This window comes from Emys orbicularis, chromosome 1, assembly GCF_028017835.1.
Source record: "Emys orbicularis isolate rEmyOrb1 chromosome 1, rEmyOrb1.hap1, whole genome shotgun sequence".
Classification (NCBI taxonomy): domain Eukaryota; kingdom Metazoa; phylum Chordata; order Testudines; family Emydidae; genus Emys; species Emys orbicularis.
Genome location: NC_088683.1, coordinates 98,464,492 through 98,481,618, shown reverse-complemented (window position 1 = coordinate 98,481,618; position 17,127 = coordinate 98,464,492). Strand labels below are relative to the sequence as shown.

Sequence of the window (17,127 nt, the reverse complement as noted above, 5' to 3'; positions counted from 1 at the left end):
CAGGGAAGCTAGTGAATGTTTAGAACCAAGGAAGAGACAATTAGGAGGGGGAGGATTTCCCTGGCTTCCTCCTGTATAAATAAATCACTGAGTGGCAGTAGTGGGATGACTTCCAAGACAAAGTCTCTTTTAGGCCTTGTCTTCACGACCAAAAAAGATGTGTTTGAGTTAATGAACTTGAGATAAAATCCTAGTGAAGACAAAGCAGTTTGTAGTCTTCTCCCAAGTTTGCAGGTTGAATTAAAGAGTATGGCAGTCGTGGGCTTTAACTCAACCTGCCAACGTGTGTGACAACTATAAAGTGCCTTGTGTTCACTAGGATTATACCTCCAGTTAGCTAACTCAAGTTAAGAACCCACCTCTTTACTGAAGTAAGACAAAGCTTTAGATAAGTCTGGTGCTGTGGCCTGCTGCTCACTAAGGTTCTATATCTGCTGCTGTTGACATCGCTGGCAAAACTCCCGTTTGGCTTCAACAAGAGCAGGATTGGTCTCTTCATGGGCACAGCTGACACTTCACGAATCATAATTTTAAGTAAAGGTATGTACATATATAATAATTGAATACAATGCCTGTGCCCCTGGGTGGGCTATTGGCAATATGATTGAACCTGGGACCTGTGGATCTTAACTCATGAGCCTCTCCTTCCTGAGCTAAAAGACCCTGCTCTCTCCTAGCAGGCTCATCAACCTCTGGGTGGCCTTGCCCCCATCCAAAGGGCACCGAGTGCTATACCAAGTGGATATGTTTATGTGTATATAACGGGTGGTATCCCTGTCCCAACACTTTTCATATGCCACTTGTGTTCTTAGACTGCAAACTCTTTAGGGTAGGGCCCATCTTCGTATGGGTATCTCCAGGACGTAGGCCAATGTGGCCCTGATTGGGACTCCTGGGCATTACTGCAAAATAAATATCAAATATCTCCTAGCACTAATAATACTACACACTACCTCAGCCGTGGGGTCTCTTTCGCTCTCTTCTTTCCAGACTTCCCCTGCGGCATTATACTTTATTAAAAATAAATAGTTACAAATTCAGTTTTACAGCTGCTCACAGGGGGAGGAGGCTGGAGGAGGTGGAAAGAGTTTGTGGAGGAACCACTGTCCTGAACGAGTAATTTGTCTGTCATCCAGACACTGCCCAGTTAACATTCCCTCTGCACACATAGGGCTCTGCCTCCTCTGGTGGGTGTCTCTGGGAAAAGTCGGGAATAGTTTTAAAAAAGAACCAGGGGAGACTTGGGATGGGTGGGTGGAGTCAATCTGCCTCTGGGAGTCAAGGATGCCAAGGGCCAGAGAGAGAGAGAGAGTCGAGAGGGCTACTAGTATGCATAGCTATGCATCCGAAGAAGTGAGGTTTTTACCCACGAAAGCTTATGCCTAAATAAATCTGTTAGTCTTTAAGGTGCCACCAGACTCCTTGTTGAGAGGGCTACTGAGTCCTTGACTCCTGATCTGGAATTTTAAATGGAAGAATATGGATTTTGGTTCTTGATCTGTTTTATATACAATAATATCATGTACAACAAGCAAAAACCATGCAAAATACACCCCACTTCCCGGATCCTTTTCACTCTTTCCCCATGACCCCCAGATTCTCCTGTCCTCCCAGTTTGGTTGGCATTTATAGCCTACTTCTTCTCTGGCAACAGTCTGGACCCATTTAGCGGCCATCAGTTGTACTGAGGCGATTGCTTTGGGTCCAAGCTTGTCTTCCCATGGTTCCAGCCCCAAACAGTAGTGGGGCTTGTGGGGGACATTCCCTCACATCAGCTGTCAATGTAGGAGTTCAAAATACACATATTGCTCTCCCATCTGGTTGCAAGAAGTCTGTTCCAGTGTGGGTTGTGCCCACTGGAAACATGAGCATGTCTTACACAGTACATACATACTCAGGGGCTGAGAGGTGGGCAAAGGAGGTTCTTTGGGGAATGTTTCAATTAAGCACTGGAGTGAAAGGGAGGAGATGGTGGGCAATAGATGCAGAATGGAAAGGCAGGAGGAGTCAGATGGCCGACTCTCTGCGGTAGGAGATGGTGTCCAGGGGGATGGCAGCCTGTAGCCGTTCCAGATCCAAGTGACTCCCAAATTCCGTCATCTGGATGACTCCTCCATCCTTCTTGGAGCTTCCTCCTAACCCAGGCCCCACTTCCACCTCCTCCTCCTCCTCATCTTCGTCTTGGCTTACTAAGGCTAACTCGTTCTCATAGCAGAAGGCACTAGGAGGTGGCGGAGAAGACAGGATGGTGATCTTGCTCTCTTGCAGCTCTCGGGCTGAGCAGCAAGGGGTGCCGGCCACCTCATAGGTCTTGTGGAAGTGTGAGTAGTCCACTTTGTAGCGGTTCTTCTCCTCAAAGACCACAGGTTCAAAACGGTGACCCCAGAGGATCTCACTGGCCAGGTAGGAGCTGCGAGCCTGGGTGGTCATGGCTGTGGCCTCCACCATCCCCTCCAGGATGACGACAATCTCAAAGTCCTCCATCTCTAGCTCCTCCTTGCCCATTCCATAGAGTGGGCTCTCCTCATCAATCTCATGGACAATGATAATGGGGGATACCAGGAATATGCGGTCAAGGCCTATGTCGTAGCCCACGTTGAGGTCCCGCTGGTCCAGCGGGAGGTACTCACCTTCCTGTGTCATGTAGGGCTTGATGAGCTGAGCCCGGACATGAGCCTCCACAATGTGACTCCTCCGCAAGTTTCCCACTCGCCACATGAGGCACAGTTTGCCATCACGCACAGAGATGACAGCATGATGGCTGAAAAGGAGGGTCTGGGCCCGTTTCTTGGGCCGCGCCATCTTGGCCATGATAGTGCCGATCATGAAGGAGTCGATGACACAGCCCACAATGGACTGGATCACTACTGCCATGATGGCCAATGGGCACTCCTCAGTCACACAACGGAACCCATACCCAATGGTGGTCTGCGTCTCCACCGAGAAGAGAAAGGCTCCTAGGAAGCCATTGACATGCATGATGCAGGGCTTTGCAGTGGTGGGGACACCGCCCACCCCAGTGGCACCCAGGTCACCATGGAAGAAAGCGATGCACCAGAAGAGGAACCCAAAGAAGAGCCAGGAGACCAGGAAGGCTGCTGAGAAGATCATAAACATGTAGCGCCAGCGAGTGTCCACACATGTGGTAAAGATGTCGGCCATGTAGCGTTGAGACTTGTTGCTCAGGTTGGCAAAGTACACGTTGCACTGGCCATTCTTCTTCACAAAACGGTTACGGCGTTTCCGCCTGGGGACATGTCCTTTCCCATTCCAGCTGTGCCCATTCATGTTGCCTAGGGCAGAGACCTTGTGCCCATCCTCTTCAGTTGAGACAATGCTGTACCTTTCAGAGAAAACAAACTGCTGAGGTAAAAACAAAAGGAGGGGGGGGGCTGAGCACTTAGAGGGTCACTGGCTCCCCAGGAGGAAGCTCATGCTCCCAGAGACAAAGCCCTGCTGTGAAGAAGTGGAAACAACTGGAGCTCTGGCTAGCTGAGCATTGCCAAGGGAGAGCTCTGAGGAAGAGCACATTGCCAGAGTCTTCCTCTGGCACTGTCTGGGTCCTCTTTGGCATTGTCAGGATGCTGCTGTGAGGAAGCTCACAGTGTTGGAGTCCTGACAGGGCACTGTCATGAGGAAGTTCACAACACTGGATTCCCCAGCTGGTTCTACCAAGACACGGCAGTAAGATTAGTAGAGCCCTGCAAATCCACGGGTATCCGCTGTATATCCATGGACAGCAGCGCGGATGCGGATACAAATGTTGCATCCGCACAGGGCTCTGACGGTAAGAGCCGGGCGGGCAGCTGTGAGGAAGCGTGGCGCGGACCCTCCACCTGCCCTGAGCGGAGAGCCTGGGGGGCAGGGACACTGCGCGGGGCTGCTCGGGCCCCCCGCCCAGGGCAGGTGGAGGATCCGCCGCGGCTGCCAGCCTGGCTCTTACTGCGGCTCTGAGGCACGCCCCCCTGCTGGAGCCCGGTCGGGGAGAGCCACACAGACAGCTGTGGGGAGCCTGGGTCCCTCCACCTGTCCTGGGAGGAGGCCTGGGGGGCAGGGACAGGGGCCGGGGGCTGATCGGGGCAGGTGGAGGGAGCCAGGCTCCCCACAGCTGCCAGCGCAGCTCTCTGGCTCCGGCCAGGGACGGGGGCAGCTCGGAGCAGCAGCCCGGCCACAGTAAGAGCCAGGCGAGCAGCTGTGAGGAGCCGTGGTGGACCCTCCACCTGCCCTGGGCGGAGGGCGGAGGGGGGAGGACTAAGAGCAGCTCCCGGCCATGTCCCCGCCCCTCAGGCTCCCCGCCCGGCTGAGGGCAGGTGGAGGGTCCATAACTCCGGGCAGGCTCCCCACAGCTCCCCACAGCTCCCCGAGTGGGCTCAGGCGGGGCGGGGCGGGGGGGGGGGGGATCGGTACCTCGGACCCTCAGCCCAGCCCCCGGTGTAGAGACCTGCAAATCTGTGGATATCTGCAGATAAATGTTGCGGATCACAGATCGGATGCGGATACACATTTTTGCATCCGCGCAGGGCTCTAAAGATTGGTGGATCCCTGGTTGGACATTTGCAGAGCATCGCTGCAAGGAAACTCATTCTACCAAAGTCCTGACTGGACTCCACTGTGAGGAAGCTCACAACACTGAAATCTTGACTTGCCTTAACTCGAGAAAATACCTCAAAGCCCCTAGAGTCTTGATTTACAATGACATGCAGATGCAGCAAGCAGAGAAGACTAAGCACCAGTGCCTGGTATCTTGTAACATTTTGGCCCTGAATTATAAAGGTTGGAAGTTTCTATTTTCTGTTGCCTTCTCCTCACTGATCTAATTGTGCATCTGTGACAATGTTTATACACTTCCTGAGTTCAGGACAATTCCGTTGCCACAGCAACGAACATGGCTCCCAGCATCCTGTATCCAGAGCCAAAGGTGTAATTTAGAGATCAACAACAGCCAAAGTGCTGGCAGATTCCCTGTGAGAAACTCCCTCTCTCTGAGAGCTGCTTGTCCTGCTCTCATGCTCCCCTCTCCCTCAGAATATCCCAACCACTTCCCTGCTCCCTGTCAGGAAGAAAACTGCTGCTGTTAGGTCATAAGGCTTTGTATGACATCACAGTTGTTCCCTGATCACATAATCACAGTGGATGCTCTGACCATTGGTAGAATTAAGTTGATACACTTTCAGGAGGAGGGAGCCCACAGGGGGCATCCTGGCTTTCAGTGCCTCTCCTTCAAGGACCGTCTCTGTACTCCATTGATCTCCCTAGGTTACCAGACCATCTGGAGTTCTCCAAGATGGCTTCCTTGACCCTGTCTCTAACTGTTCCTGAGATGCTCCATGAGTTAAACATGGGGGTCTCTTCAGGGCAATAATAATCATCTACCAAATCATTCACCCTCTTCCCTTCATTTGGGAAGGGCAAAGTGAGGTTTATGATGATTACAGGCAGAAATCTGTAATTTATCTCCCCTCTTGCCGGGGCAACTGCTTCAGCCTCTCACCTTCCCCTCATCTGCTTTCCCCTTCCACTGTAGGGATTGATCTGGCTGAGAACTGGTAACTCCTTACATATGTGTGACACATTCCTAATAAGGTGGGAGCAAGGGGAAAGGGCCATAAACTTGGAGTGGAGAAGCAGAGCAGGTGTGGCCTGGCAGCCATTGGTACTGCAGGGAGTGATGAGGTGTAGTTTGGAATAGATTTAAAGAGACACAAATGCCACTGGGAGGAGAAGGGGGTGGGCAAGGAATCCCATAATCCCAGGGGTGATGACAGCCTTTAAGAAGGGGTCACTCACCTGTTAACTCGGACGCTACCCATGGCTCGCTTTATCATCAGGGTATCTCAGCTCGTGAGATGCCGTGGGAGTTGTATGTGTCTCGGGTCTCAAACAGCAGAGCTCACACAGGACCAGGTGAGGCTGGGACTCACCCCTGATGAGCTGTGGCGCCAGCCATACCTGTGATCGGTGCTGAGCACACACCTTAGAGACAAACAACAAATGAAAATCCCATCAACATAACAACCAAAAAGAGCGGTCCCTGGCCAAGCGAGCAGAGCATGGAGGTCCCAGGTCTCTGTGACCACTCAGGAGAGGCCTCATAATGTCACTCTATCTCGCCAAGACTTCGTCTCAATCCACTAGTAGTAAAAACAGGTATAAAGAACTGATTTATACAGACAGTACAGCAGTTCCCAGCAATCACCATACTGCAGCCCCCTTTTCCATACCACAGCCCCCAAGGCCCCTGTGTACCTAACCCAGTCTCCCCTCCCAGTTAGCAATATGGGAAGGGCAGGTCAGTCATAAATCCCAGGTCAAAAACCCGCGATTTAGCACATTTATAAGGCACCTCGCATTATGCACTACAGTAACATAAAAGCTTACATGAGGATTAGAGATCAGCCTGTCAGAATACACCAAAAACAAGGGCTAAAGGAGCTCAGAAGCCTTCAGGCAAACCACCCCCACCACCCCAGTCCAGAGGGAATGCTTCCCAATGAACACACCCCAAAAACAGGAAAGGAAAGTGGTTAACGGATACAAAAAAGCAAAGTGATACATAGGAGGTATCCAGAGATAGGGACAAGGCTGCAGTAATAAACAGGCCTCACAACATGCCCCCAAAGCAGCCAAGGAGGGACTCTGCTAGACAACCTGCTGCAGAGGGTTCAGTGGACTGAGAAAGCCATGCCCCTGGCCTGGTCTTGATTAAACCAAAGAACCATGAACCCAAAGGACCAAGAATCAACTTGTCCTGGCTGACTGGAGCTGCTGAAAAGAGACATACTGCAAGAGGTGATGACTCATAGATGAAGAAGGGCTTTGTGGACCAGTGCTAACCCTGCACCATACTCTTTGGGTTCCTGGCAGCCATTGCAGAATGCAGGTATAACCAGCCCACTCCCTCACTCCCATCATCAGGAGCAAGTAAGCAATCATTTTTCCAGGGCAAATTCAAGGAAAGTGCAATTAGGAACACATTACAGTGGACTAGCCTGGATGTGAGAAAGGCATGGTGGATGACTTGGTCAAGGTCCACATCTGAACAAAACATCTGGGTTTCTCAGATAAGCCAGGGACAGTAAAAGCTGCTTCTGATCACTGTTGCAAAGTGGGGTTCCACGCTGCTAAGGGTGACCCTCAGGTTCTGCTTCTGGCTAACTAGTGGTGGACACAGTCCCTGGATAATGGACACAGACAAACCACAAGCCAGCTCCTCAAAACACTTCCTCCTACCTCTGACTTGGCGGGGCTGAGTTTCAACCAGCTGTCTTGCAGCCAGATAAAAATGTTGCTCAGGCAGTTTGGTATCTGAGACTATCCATACATGGCCACTTGAAGAGGAGCATGGACAGAATGGAACCATGAATGAATAGCAGTGAAGACATAATGGAACGTTGGGTACTCTACTGGCTGGGCTCCAGGTGAAGACAAATAATTGCCCATAATTACCCTCAGCCTACCCGGTCAAAAATAAACACAGCCACTTGAGAGCCACCCTGCTCAGTTCCATCAGGGACTGGAGCCTGGCCACCCTTCCCTGGTGGCCAAGAGCATTAAAGGCTGTTGAGAAAGTTCTAATAAAATAGATGAGGCCCTCTGTGTAAAATGCAATTATGCAGTTGCATAAATTGCAGTAAAATTGTGGTTGATAATCTAAGCCCAACAGAAAGGCTAAGGAGTGATGGAGACTATCTCCCTCTCATCCCTGGAGATGGTCCCACCAGAGCAAGGACAAGACTGCCTATGCTGTATGTTCTTTAGCAAACTGCAAAAGGTAGGAGATTCAGAGTTAGGGTTGCCACATCAACACACCCAGGTCTAGCAGTGGGAGGAGAGCATCCCCTTTTTGAGACAGTACAGCTACTGTGATGGCTAAATCTCAGCACTTTCCCTTTCTGCCATGAGACAAGGACATGGAAATCAAAGCATTTTCACACACAATTAGGCAGCACTGGAGCTAGTAGTGTAAAGAAAGGGACATTGTCTCAGCTCACACTTGGATATTTAACAACTTCATAAAGGTTATTGAGCAAATCTCTCTCGTCCTTCTCCAGGCATGGATGTAAAGGTTCCAGGGAGAGGAACTGTTTGCATCTAAAGGGACAGACTGTGATTGACCCTGAGTTCAAGGGAAGTGCTAAGAGGGTATAAGGAGCTTTCCCTTTCTTGGAACCCTATGCAAACATGCCCAGAACTCTGGTTCCTTGCATTCCCCAAGCCACCAACAGGGGCAGGGGAAGAGGGACAGGTGAGATGTGCACAGAGCTGAGGCCCAGCCACCTTCTGCACCAGCCAGCACAAATAAGCCAGGTGGGAGTGTAGATTGCTATCTGATAAAGGGTAACACAGCCCCCTCTGGCATGCTCTGCCCCAGCTCCCATGAAAGAACTCTGGTTGAGTCAGCCAGTGCATCTGCAGGGCTTCCTGCTGGTACTGAGCCCCTGTGCAACCCCCTTCCCAATGTGGGCTCTGGCTTGTAGCCCAAAGCCTGTAAAATACCTCGACACAGGACCTCTGACGAGGACAGGACAAACAGCTGGTTCTCCCATTGAAACAGAGCACCTGAGGCTAACACTCCATTAGTACATGAAATTCATATTTAATTACAATAAAAGTACTTCTGGGAAGGATAAAGGCCACCTATTTGAAGACACGCAACGTTTCATGAAAGCAAACATTGCATTACTGATTGCAGTCTGGGAACAGTGTGATCTCAGTCTATACACTCACAGGTGGGAGCCCCCTAAGCGCTTTTTCATCCATCATCTTCCTTTTTGACTTCGGAAATCTTGTCTATGGATTTCAGGAGGTCAGCCACAAAATGCAGCATTTCCGTTCCCGAGACCAGCTGTTTGATTGACAAGTGTGCGTTGGCTATAACCCGGTGGAGATTCTGCAAGGCAACGTCTACATTTTGTTGCACTGCCCCCAGGCTGTCAGACTGGCCTGCACGCAGCATGTCATTCTCCGTCTTGAAACTCTCCAGCTCCACCTGGAGAAGGGACACCTCCTGCTTCAGCTTTGCAGCCTTACTTTCTGCCTTCAGGGCCCGCTGGGTCATCCCCAGCAGATTCCGTTCTGCCTGCTGGACAATGGATTCTAAACCCTGAGCCTCTTTCTCCTCTTTGACCACACTGGCTCTCAGTCTTCTCTCCAGGTTTCTCACCATGCGTGTCTGACTTTCTGAGAAGCTATGGATACTTTTGATCTTCCTCCTGAGCATGGAATTCTCCTCTTTGAGTTCTTCGTAGCTCAGCTGCAGAGATGGATACTCCCTGTCTCCTATGGATTCTTCATGAAGAGCACAACTTTCAGGTGCCTTGTCATGAGCTCTGCAGGAAACATACAAGTCGCTGGGATGGAGGCAGGGAGCAAATGCCTCAATTCCCAACTGTCTGGCTGTGTTGTGATATAAAGAATCATGCGGGCTACAAGGTGACATGCTGGCAAACCTGGACTTACGGGCTTTTTCAAGGGCAGGGTGGTGATAGCTCCCACCCCAATCCTCATCCTCATCATCTGATAAGGTATCAGCCATCTCTAGGTCTTTGTAAAATGGCTCCTGAAATTCCATGCTCAAGCCCAATGCTTCTGGAGATAAGGTATCATCTTCAAAGCCTAGGTTGTGTCTGGCCAATTTCTTTGCAAACATTCTATTTTTTGATTCTTCCTCTTTTGCTGTGCCACGAGTTTTCGTTTTTACAAACCCCTTTAAGGAAAATGGAATGGCTCCCTGTGGATCTTCCAGATGATTGTCCCCTGGGCTGATGAGGCTCTTAGCATGGGCCGGAGGAGGTGGCGGGTGATGGGGGTAACAGCATATGGGTTCCTCCTCCTCCTCATTATCTAGGCCTTGGGACTGTGGACAGGTCCTCTCCAATGTTCCTGAGGGGAAAAGTGGCCGTGGCATTTCTGAAGGGCTGTGAGCTCCAACAGAAGTAGCAGTCTGCAAATTAGCTCCAGCACAGGTCACATCTCTTCTGTGACAGGGCTGCCTGAGCTGTCCACTGTTGTCCCATCCTCTTTAGCAGCTGTCTTAGCCTCGGCACCATTCAAAGTGTGACAGTGGGTTACAGAAGTATCTGTACTTAAATCATCTCTGTGTGTGCATGTGTCTGTAGCTTTAATAACAGAGGGAGCAGAAGTCACCTAGGTTTGTGATGTCATCAGACAACTGCATTTCATGTTGTGACTTCACAGCCAGGGGAAAGAGAAACAGCCAGATCAATGTTCACAGCATTTCAGCCAATGAGACTGAACTATACAAATAACTGTCAAGCATAGGATAGGCCAGATCAGCTCTGATATCCCAGTTCCATACCTGGGCCTCACAGCCATGGAGTTGTTCATTAACAGCCTTGACATGCAAATGAGTTTATACAAAGCAATCTGAAATCATAAGAACATAAGAACAGCCATACTGGGTCAGACCAAAGGTCCATCTAGCCCAGTATCCTGTCTTCCAGCAGTGGCCAATGCCAGGTGCCCCAGAGGGAATGAACAGAACAGGTAATCATTAAATGATCCATCTCCTGTTCTGGGATCAGGGCAGGGGGAATAGAGTAAGGGGGGGGGGGGATTCAAAGCAGGAGGCTTAAGGCAGAGGGGATCATGGCCAATGGGCTATTGGCAGGACCAAGGGTTAGCCAGGGGATCAGGGCAGAAGGATCTCATGGCAGGAAGATAAGGTCACTGAAGGCTACACAGTATGGGGATTTGGACAATTAGGATTCATGCCAGGGTTGTAAGGCATGAGGTGAGGATGTTCATGGTAAAGAAATAAGGCCACAAAGGTGGGGAGGGAGGTTCATGAGGATCAGGGCAAGAGGAAGAATTTGGATCTGATTTTAATAAAAACATGCATTGTGTCAAAATCTGGTGATGAAAACCTTCAGTTATAAACAACCACAATCCCGGGAAACTGTGCTTGACTCAATATCGCTCTCCCAAGGATCAGGTGAGCTGAGCTTTGTTCTCAGGATTACAGGATGTCACCAGAAACCCTCAATGTGTGTGGATAGCTCAATCACCCAGGTCTAAGGTTGCCAACATTTATTTAAAAAACAAGGGACTGTTTTTTAGCACTCCCGCCCCACCCCACCTCCCAATAATAATTATTATTATTAATTATTAATATTATTATTAATAATAATAATAAATAAGCAGTCCTCACCTACATTCGCCAGGCATATTTCTTGCTGCTTTTTGCAGCACCCAGCAACTCCTGATCTTGTTGTACGGAAATGAAATACAGGACAGGCAATTATCTATTTAAATAAGGGACATCCCTTGTAATACGGGATTGTTGAAAACCCTACCTGCGTCCTAGGGTTAGTGCACTGGGTGTGTCATTGCCCGGTGATAGGATTTCATTGTTTACTGGGACAACTTGTCTAAATGCATTTATGATGATGCTTCCTCTGAGGGGGGCAGGGACTGTGTCTCGTGCCAGCCCAGAGGACCAGAGAGGAGACCGAGTAGATTGCTAGAGTGCTAAGTGACTGCATCACCCACTGAGAGGCTGGCCAAGATAGGCCCAGAGAGGTGGTGTGGCAGTATGAATCAGCACTCCCCTGACTGGCAAAGGGAAGCCATAGAATCACAAAACCCGGAGCTACCCAAATCAGGAGCAAGACGGAAATAAACTCATTAGCTGTTTCCATCCGGACATGCCCCCCCAATATCTATCGTAGCCTGGAAGAGAGAAACATACAGGCGACTAGTCTGCCGTCGCTTGGTGTCTGTGGGGGGTGCTGCTTCAGAGTCTGCCATGACACTGCCCCCTAGTCACCAGCTTCTCTATGTCAGGGCCACCTCAGAGATCTCTGTCTTGTCTTCAGAAAGCCCCATGTGATCCACTTTAATCTGAATCTCATGGGCATTATCAGATCTACGATTTATTTTTAATTGTATTACAGTAGCAGAAGAAAGAGCCAAACGGCTCCCCAGGGACAAAATATAGTACATTTCATCTCTAGAGGCTTTATAGCTCCGCAGAACCACCGAACCGCAGTCATCTCTGGTGCGGGAGGGTGGTAGCCAGCTGGCATGCAGTGTGCTGCACCACAGTGAAGGAGAGGGTATACTGCCTGAGGGCACAGGCACAAAAGTCTACTCATGCGAAAAGTGCCAAGGGGTTTACTGCCCATGGAGAGGAAACAGGAAGGTCTCATCTAAAACAGCCCCCCCACACACACATACACACCCACCCACCCACCCACATAGAGTTTATTTACCTCAGAAAGATGAAGGGCTGACTCTAGCTTGCTACGATTCAAACCAATGGTTCTGGAGGGAAAATCTAGGAGTTTCATACCTGATGCCTGTGAGAAAGACAGCGATCTCCTCTCTCTGTTCCTGGGGATTACAGACTTTGCTGCTTGGGGCTGCTCATTTTAAGCCTTTGAGGGCTATAGAAGTTCAAGCTCCACACTGGGTATCGCTCTTGTAACCCGCGCTATAGGTGCTATCAGCTGGGTATGAACCCTAGGCCTTCAGCACCTAAAAGCATAATCTGCTACCATGTGAGCTACAGGACTGACTCCCCAGATGTAGCTGACCCACTAACCTCTCACATGTGCCATCCATCAGAGGGGGACAAAGACCCCACTCTCCTAGTGTGGGTTACATTTAAACCACTAAGCCACCCTCTCTAGCCCTGATTTCATCAGCAGCCTGAAATGCAGCCCCCCAAGCTAATCCTCTCCCTTCTAGGCCTTGTATTTGGTGGTGCCAATAATGTTGTAACAAATCTGTGGCCACCAAGGATTTCCCGGTTGCCATTTTGCTGTGCACTTTGCTATGCCTGCACAAGGAAACTGCATAGCTGTAATTCACCGCTGGTGCGCCTCCATCAGTGACTGCAATGGTGACAGCACAAGTGTGTACAGGGCACAGACATTTTCACCACTGTGTTGTCTAACTCTACTTTGAGCCCTGCATTCCATAGTACTCCAGCCATTGCTACCACTGCTGGAGCTGCACAGTTGGTGAATTACGGATCTAGAATTTGATCATGTGGAAAAGACCTGTGGTTGTTTGGCCTGTCACAGAAACAGTGGGCATAGAACTTTGGAACTGCACATAGAACTCAGATCCCTTAGTATTATTTATTATTTGTTCCATAAATGATCTGGAAAAAGAGGTAAACAGTGAGGTGGCAAATTTTGCTGATGATACAAAATTCCTCAAGATAGTTAAGTCCAAAGCAGACTGCAAAGAGTTACAAAGGGGTCTCACACAAAACTGGGTGACTGGGCAACAAACTGGCAGATGAAATTCAATGTTGATAAATGCAAAGTAATGCACATTGGAAAACACAATCCCAACTATACCTACAAAATGATGGCATCTAAATTAGCTGTTACCGCTCAAGAAAGAGATCTTGGAGTCATTGTGGATAGTTCTCTGAAAACATCCACTCAATGTGCAGCATCAGTCAAAATAGCTAACATAATGTTAGGAACCATTAGGAAAGGGATAGAAAATAAGATTGTAAATATCATAATGCCACTTTATAAATCCATGGTACACCCACACCTTGAATACTGCAGGCAGTTCTGGTCACCCCATCTCAAAAAAGATAGATTAGAAATGGAAAAGGTACAAAGAAGGGCAATAAAAATGATTAGGGGTATGGAACAGCTTCCAGGTGTGGAGAGATTAAAAAAGACTGGGACTGTTCAACTTGGAAAAGAGACAACTAAGCGAAGATATGATAGCGGTCTATAAAATCATGACTGGTGTGGAGAAAGTGAATAAGGAAGTGTTATTTACCCCTTCATATAACACAAAAACCAGGAGGTCACCCAATGAAATTAATAGGCAGCAGGTTTAAAACAAACAAAAGGAAGTACCTTTTCAGATTGTCAACCTGTGGAACTGTCATAACTATAAAGGGAAGGGTGACAGCTCTCCTGTGTACAGTGCTATGGAATCCCTCCTAGCCAGAGACTCCAAATCCTTTTACCTGTAAAGGGTTAAGAAGCTCGGGTAACCTGGCTGACACCTGACCCCAAGGACCAATAAGGGGACAAGATACTTTCAAATCTTGGGGGGGGAAAGGTTTTTGTGTGTGTCCTTTGTTTAAGGGGTTGTTCGCTCTTGGGACTGAGAGGGACCAGACATCAATCCAGGTTCTCCCCATCTTTCTAAACAAGTCTCTCTTATTTCAAAATTGTAAGTAAAAGCCAGGCAAGGCGTCTTAGATTTACTTTGTTTTCTCAACTTGTAAATGTACCTTTTACCAGAGTGTTTATTTTTGTTTGCTGTACTTTGAACCTAAGACAGAAGAGGGGGGTCCTCTGAGCTCTTTAAGTTTGATTACCCTGTAAAGTTATTTTCCATACTGATTTTACAGAGATGATTTTTACCTTTTTCTTTAATTAAAAGCCTTCTTTTTAAGAACCTGATTGATTTCTCCTTGTTTTAAGATCCAAAGGGGGTTTGGATCTGTATTCACCAGGAGTTGGTGAAAGGAAAGAGGGGGGAAGGGTCAATTTCTCCTTGTTTTAAGATCTAAAAGGGGTTTGGACTGTATTCACCAGGAGTTGGTGAAAGGAAGGAGGGGGGAAGGGTCAATTTCTCCTTATTTAAGATCCAAGGAGTTTGGATCTGTATTCACCAGGGAATTGGTGAAGGTCTCTCAAGGCTACCCAGGAAAGGGAATTAGCTTTGGGATGGTGGCAGCGGACCAGAACTAAGCTGGTAGTTAAGCTTAGAAGTCTTCATGCAGGCCCCTACATTTGTACCCTAAAGTTCAAAGTAGGGATACAGCCTTGACAGGAACTCATTGCCAGGAGCTGCTGTGAAGGCCAAAACTATAACTGGGTTCAAAAAAGAATTAGATAAGTTCATGGAGGATATGTCCATCAATGGCTATTGGCCAAGATGGTCAGGGATGCAACCCTGTGCTCTGTGCGTCCCTAGGCCTCTGACTCCCAGAAGCTGGGACTGGATGACCGGGGATGGACCACTTGATAATTGCCCTGTTCTGTTCATTCCCTCTGAAGCATCCGGCATTGGCCATTGTTAGAAGATAGAATACTGGGTTAGATGGATCATTGGTCTGACCCGGTACGGCTATTTTTCCGTTATGTTGTTCTTACGTATCACAGTAGCACACAGAGGTCCCATTGTGCTAGGTGCTGTACAAACACAGATGAAGACACAGCCCCTACCCCAAACATCTTACAATCTGAGAAGAAAAGTGACAGGTGGAAGGTGAGCGGAGGAAGCTGCAATCAACTGTGCACTATTTTTACACATGCACGTATGCCTTTTCTTTCCATCATTATAAATAGATGCCTGCAATCCCCATCTGCCCCCAAACCCTCATTAATTGACTGGTTTCTTTAGGCATCCCATTATCTGGCACCCAAATACGGATTTTATTGACATGCCTTTGCCTGGTTTATATTGTGGGGTAGTGTGAGAGGGGGAACTTTTTTCCTTTGAAGTCCCGAGGATGGGGACGGGGAATATGAAAACAAAACAAAATGATCTGATGTGAAACCAGCTCCGTGTGTGTGACTCAGAGCTATTCATAGCTCCCTGAAGCCAGCTGCAGCAACAGAGCCAGAAGGGCTCTGCCCGTATTATTATTCCAATTACCATCTGAATTAAAAGTTTGAGCAGTGATCAGCCCACATGCTGACGGGCGGGAGGGAGGGAGAGGAAGAAAACACAGCTAGAAAGGGATGTACACAAAGATCCCCTGGATGACAAAGTCAGAGGGAAAGATGCAAAAAGGTTAAAGCATTCTCCGCCACCTCTGGCTTCTGCCCACACCTCCCTCCTCCGCCCCACCCCCCGACACACACAACCCATGTCAACTGAGGCGCCATTTGCATGGGTCATGCAAAGATCACTCTGAAAACAACTAGACACATACTCTAGTGCTCCCTGTGTCTCTCTGCCAAGAGGAGAGAGAATATGCCACTGCACATCATAGTTGAGAAAGGGTATGAGGCAGGTATTGGGGCAGATGTTAACATGCTAACTTCTTCCAAAATTGGGGGAGAGAGAGCAAGCGAGCCATCAGGGAAGGCTAGGGTCAGGAGAGAGAGGTAAGCTGGGGAGGAAGAGTTGGAGAAGGGAGTACAAAGGGCAAAGAGAGAGAGGGAAAGTTATGGGGACAGAGAAGGGGGAAAGACCTAGGGCCCAGTCCTCTCATCTGGGGCCTGATGCATTGCACCAATGCATGCTTGACTAGAAGGGTGCACGTTACAGCTAGTCCTCTCTAGAAGAGTGCCCTGAGAGACGTACTCCCCTGTGCGCCCAGCATGAGTGAGGGGGCACAGACACAAACGCCGTTCAGTGCACCACTGCGTCCGCTAATGTCCATGCAAAGTGGAGCATCATTTGACCCAGTGGTGCTGTTGGCTCAATCACTTTTTTAGGCATCAAACAGAATTCACATTTTGGTGGTGAAAACAGTGGATGTGGCCTTCTAAAAAGGGGACATTACCTAGGTCAGTTCCTTTATTTGGTACCCTTGCCTCCAAAAGCAGCATAAAAATGGAATTAAATTAAAACTGTTCAAGAGAATTTTAAGTTGCATCTTCTCTGTGCCACACTCATAGGAGAAATTGGTTTTGCTGTTTATTAGTCGTATTAATATGACTAATAAACAGGGGATCCAGGGGATCTTTGTGTACATCCAGGGGATCTTTGTGTACATCCCTTTCTAGCTGTGTTTTCTTCCTCTCCCTCCCTCCCGCCTGTCAGCATGTGGGCTGATCACTGCAGAGCTGAGAGGCCAGGGCCCCGCTGTGCCAGGCACTGTACAAACATAGAACAACGACTCAGGGACAGTCCTGAAGAGTTTACAATCTAAGATTGCCGCTGGCTCTTTGGTTTTTGAGGGACTCTGAACATTGCTGGGTTAGTCCCCTGACAAATGGAAATAAGATACATTTGTGATAGGACAGTGATATTGATAGCGTATATTAAGGACTAGAACCACTGCTAGTGTAGCTCAGAACTGAATGAAGCTCTGCCTATTCACATAGGGGGGTGGGATAGCTCAGTGGTTTGAGCATTGGCCTGCTAAACCCAGGCTTGTGAGTTCAATCCTTGAGGGGGCCATTTTGGGATCTGGGGCAAAATCAGTACTTGGTCCTGCTAGTG

At 48.8% G+C, this 17,127-nt stretch overlaps 2 protein-coding genes across 2 annotated transcripts; both read right to left on the bottom strand.

The window, feature by feature from the left end:
- Positions 1-2,007: 2,007 nt before the first annotated feature.
- On the bottom strand, positions 2,008-5,825 carry KCNJ4 (potassium inwardly rectifying channel subfamily J member 4). Its single transcript, XM_065406733.1, has 2 exons — positions 5,788-5,825; positions 2,008-3,343 (listed from the first exon to the last, which is right to left on the bottom strand). The coding sequence occupies exons 1-2, from the start codon at positions 5,823-5,825 to the stop codon at positions 2,008-2,010; spliced, it is 1,374 nt and encodes a 457-aa protein (XP_065262805.1).
- A 2,927-nt stretch (positions 5,826-8,752) lies between these two features.
- On the bottom strand, positions 8,753-9,907 carry LOC135872997 (endosome-associated-trafficking regulator 1-like). The gene has a single exon (XM_065397453.1). It carries the CDS (start codon positions 9,905-9,907, stop codon positions 8,753-8,755), a length of 1,155 nt encoding a protein of 384 aa, XP_065253525.1.
- Positions 9,908-17,127: the final 7,220 nt, after the last annotated feature.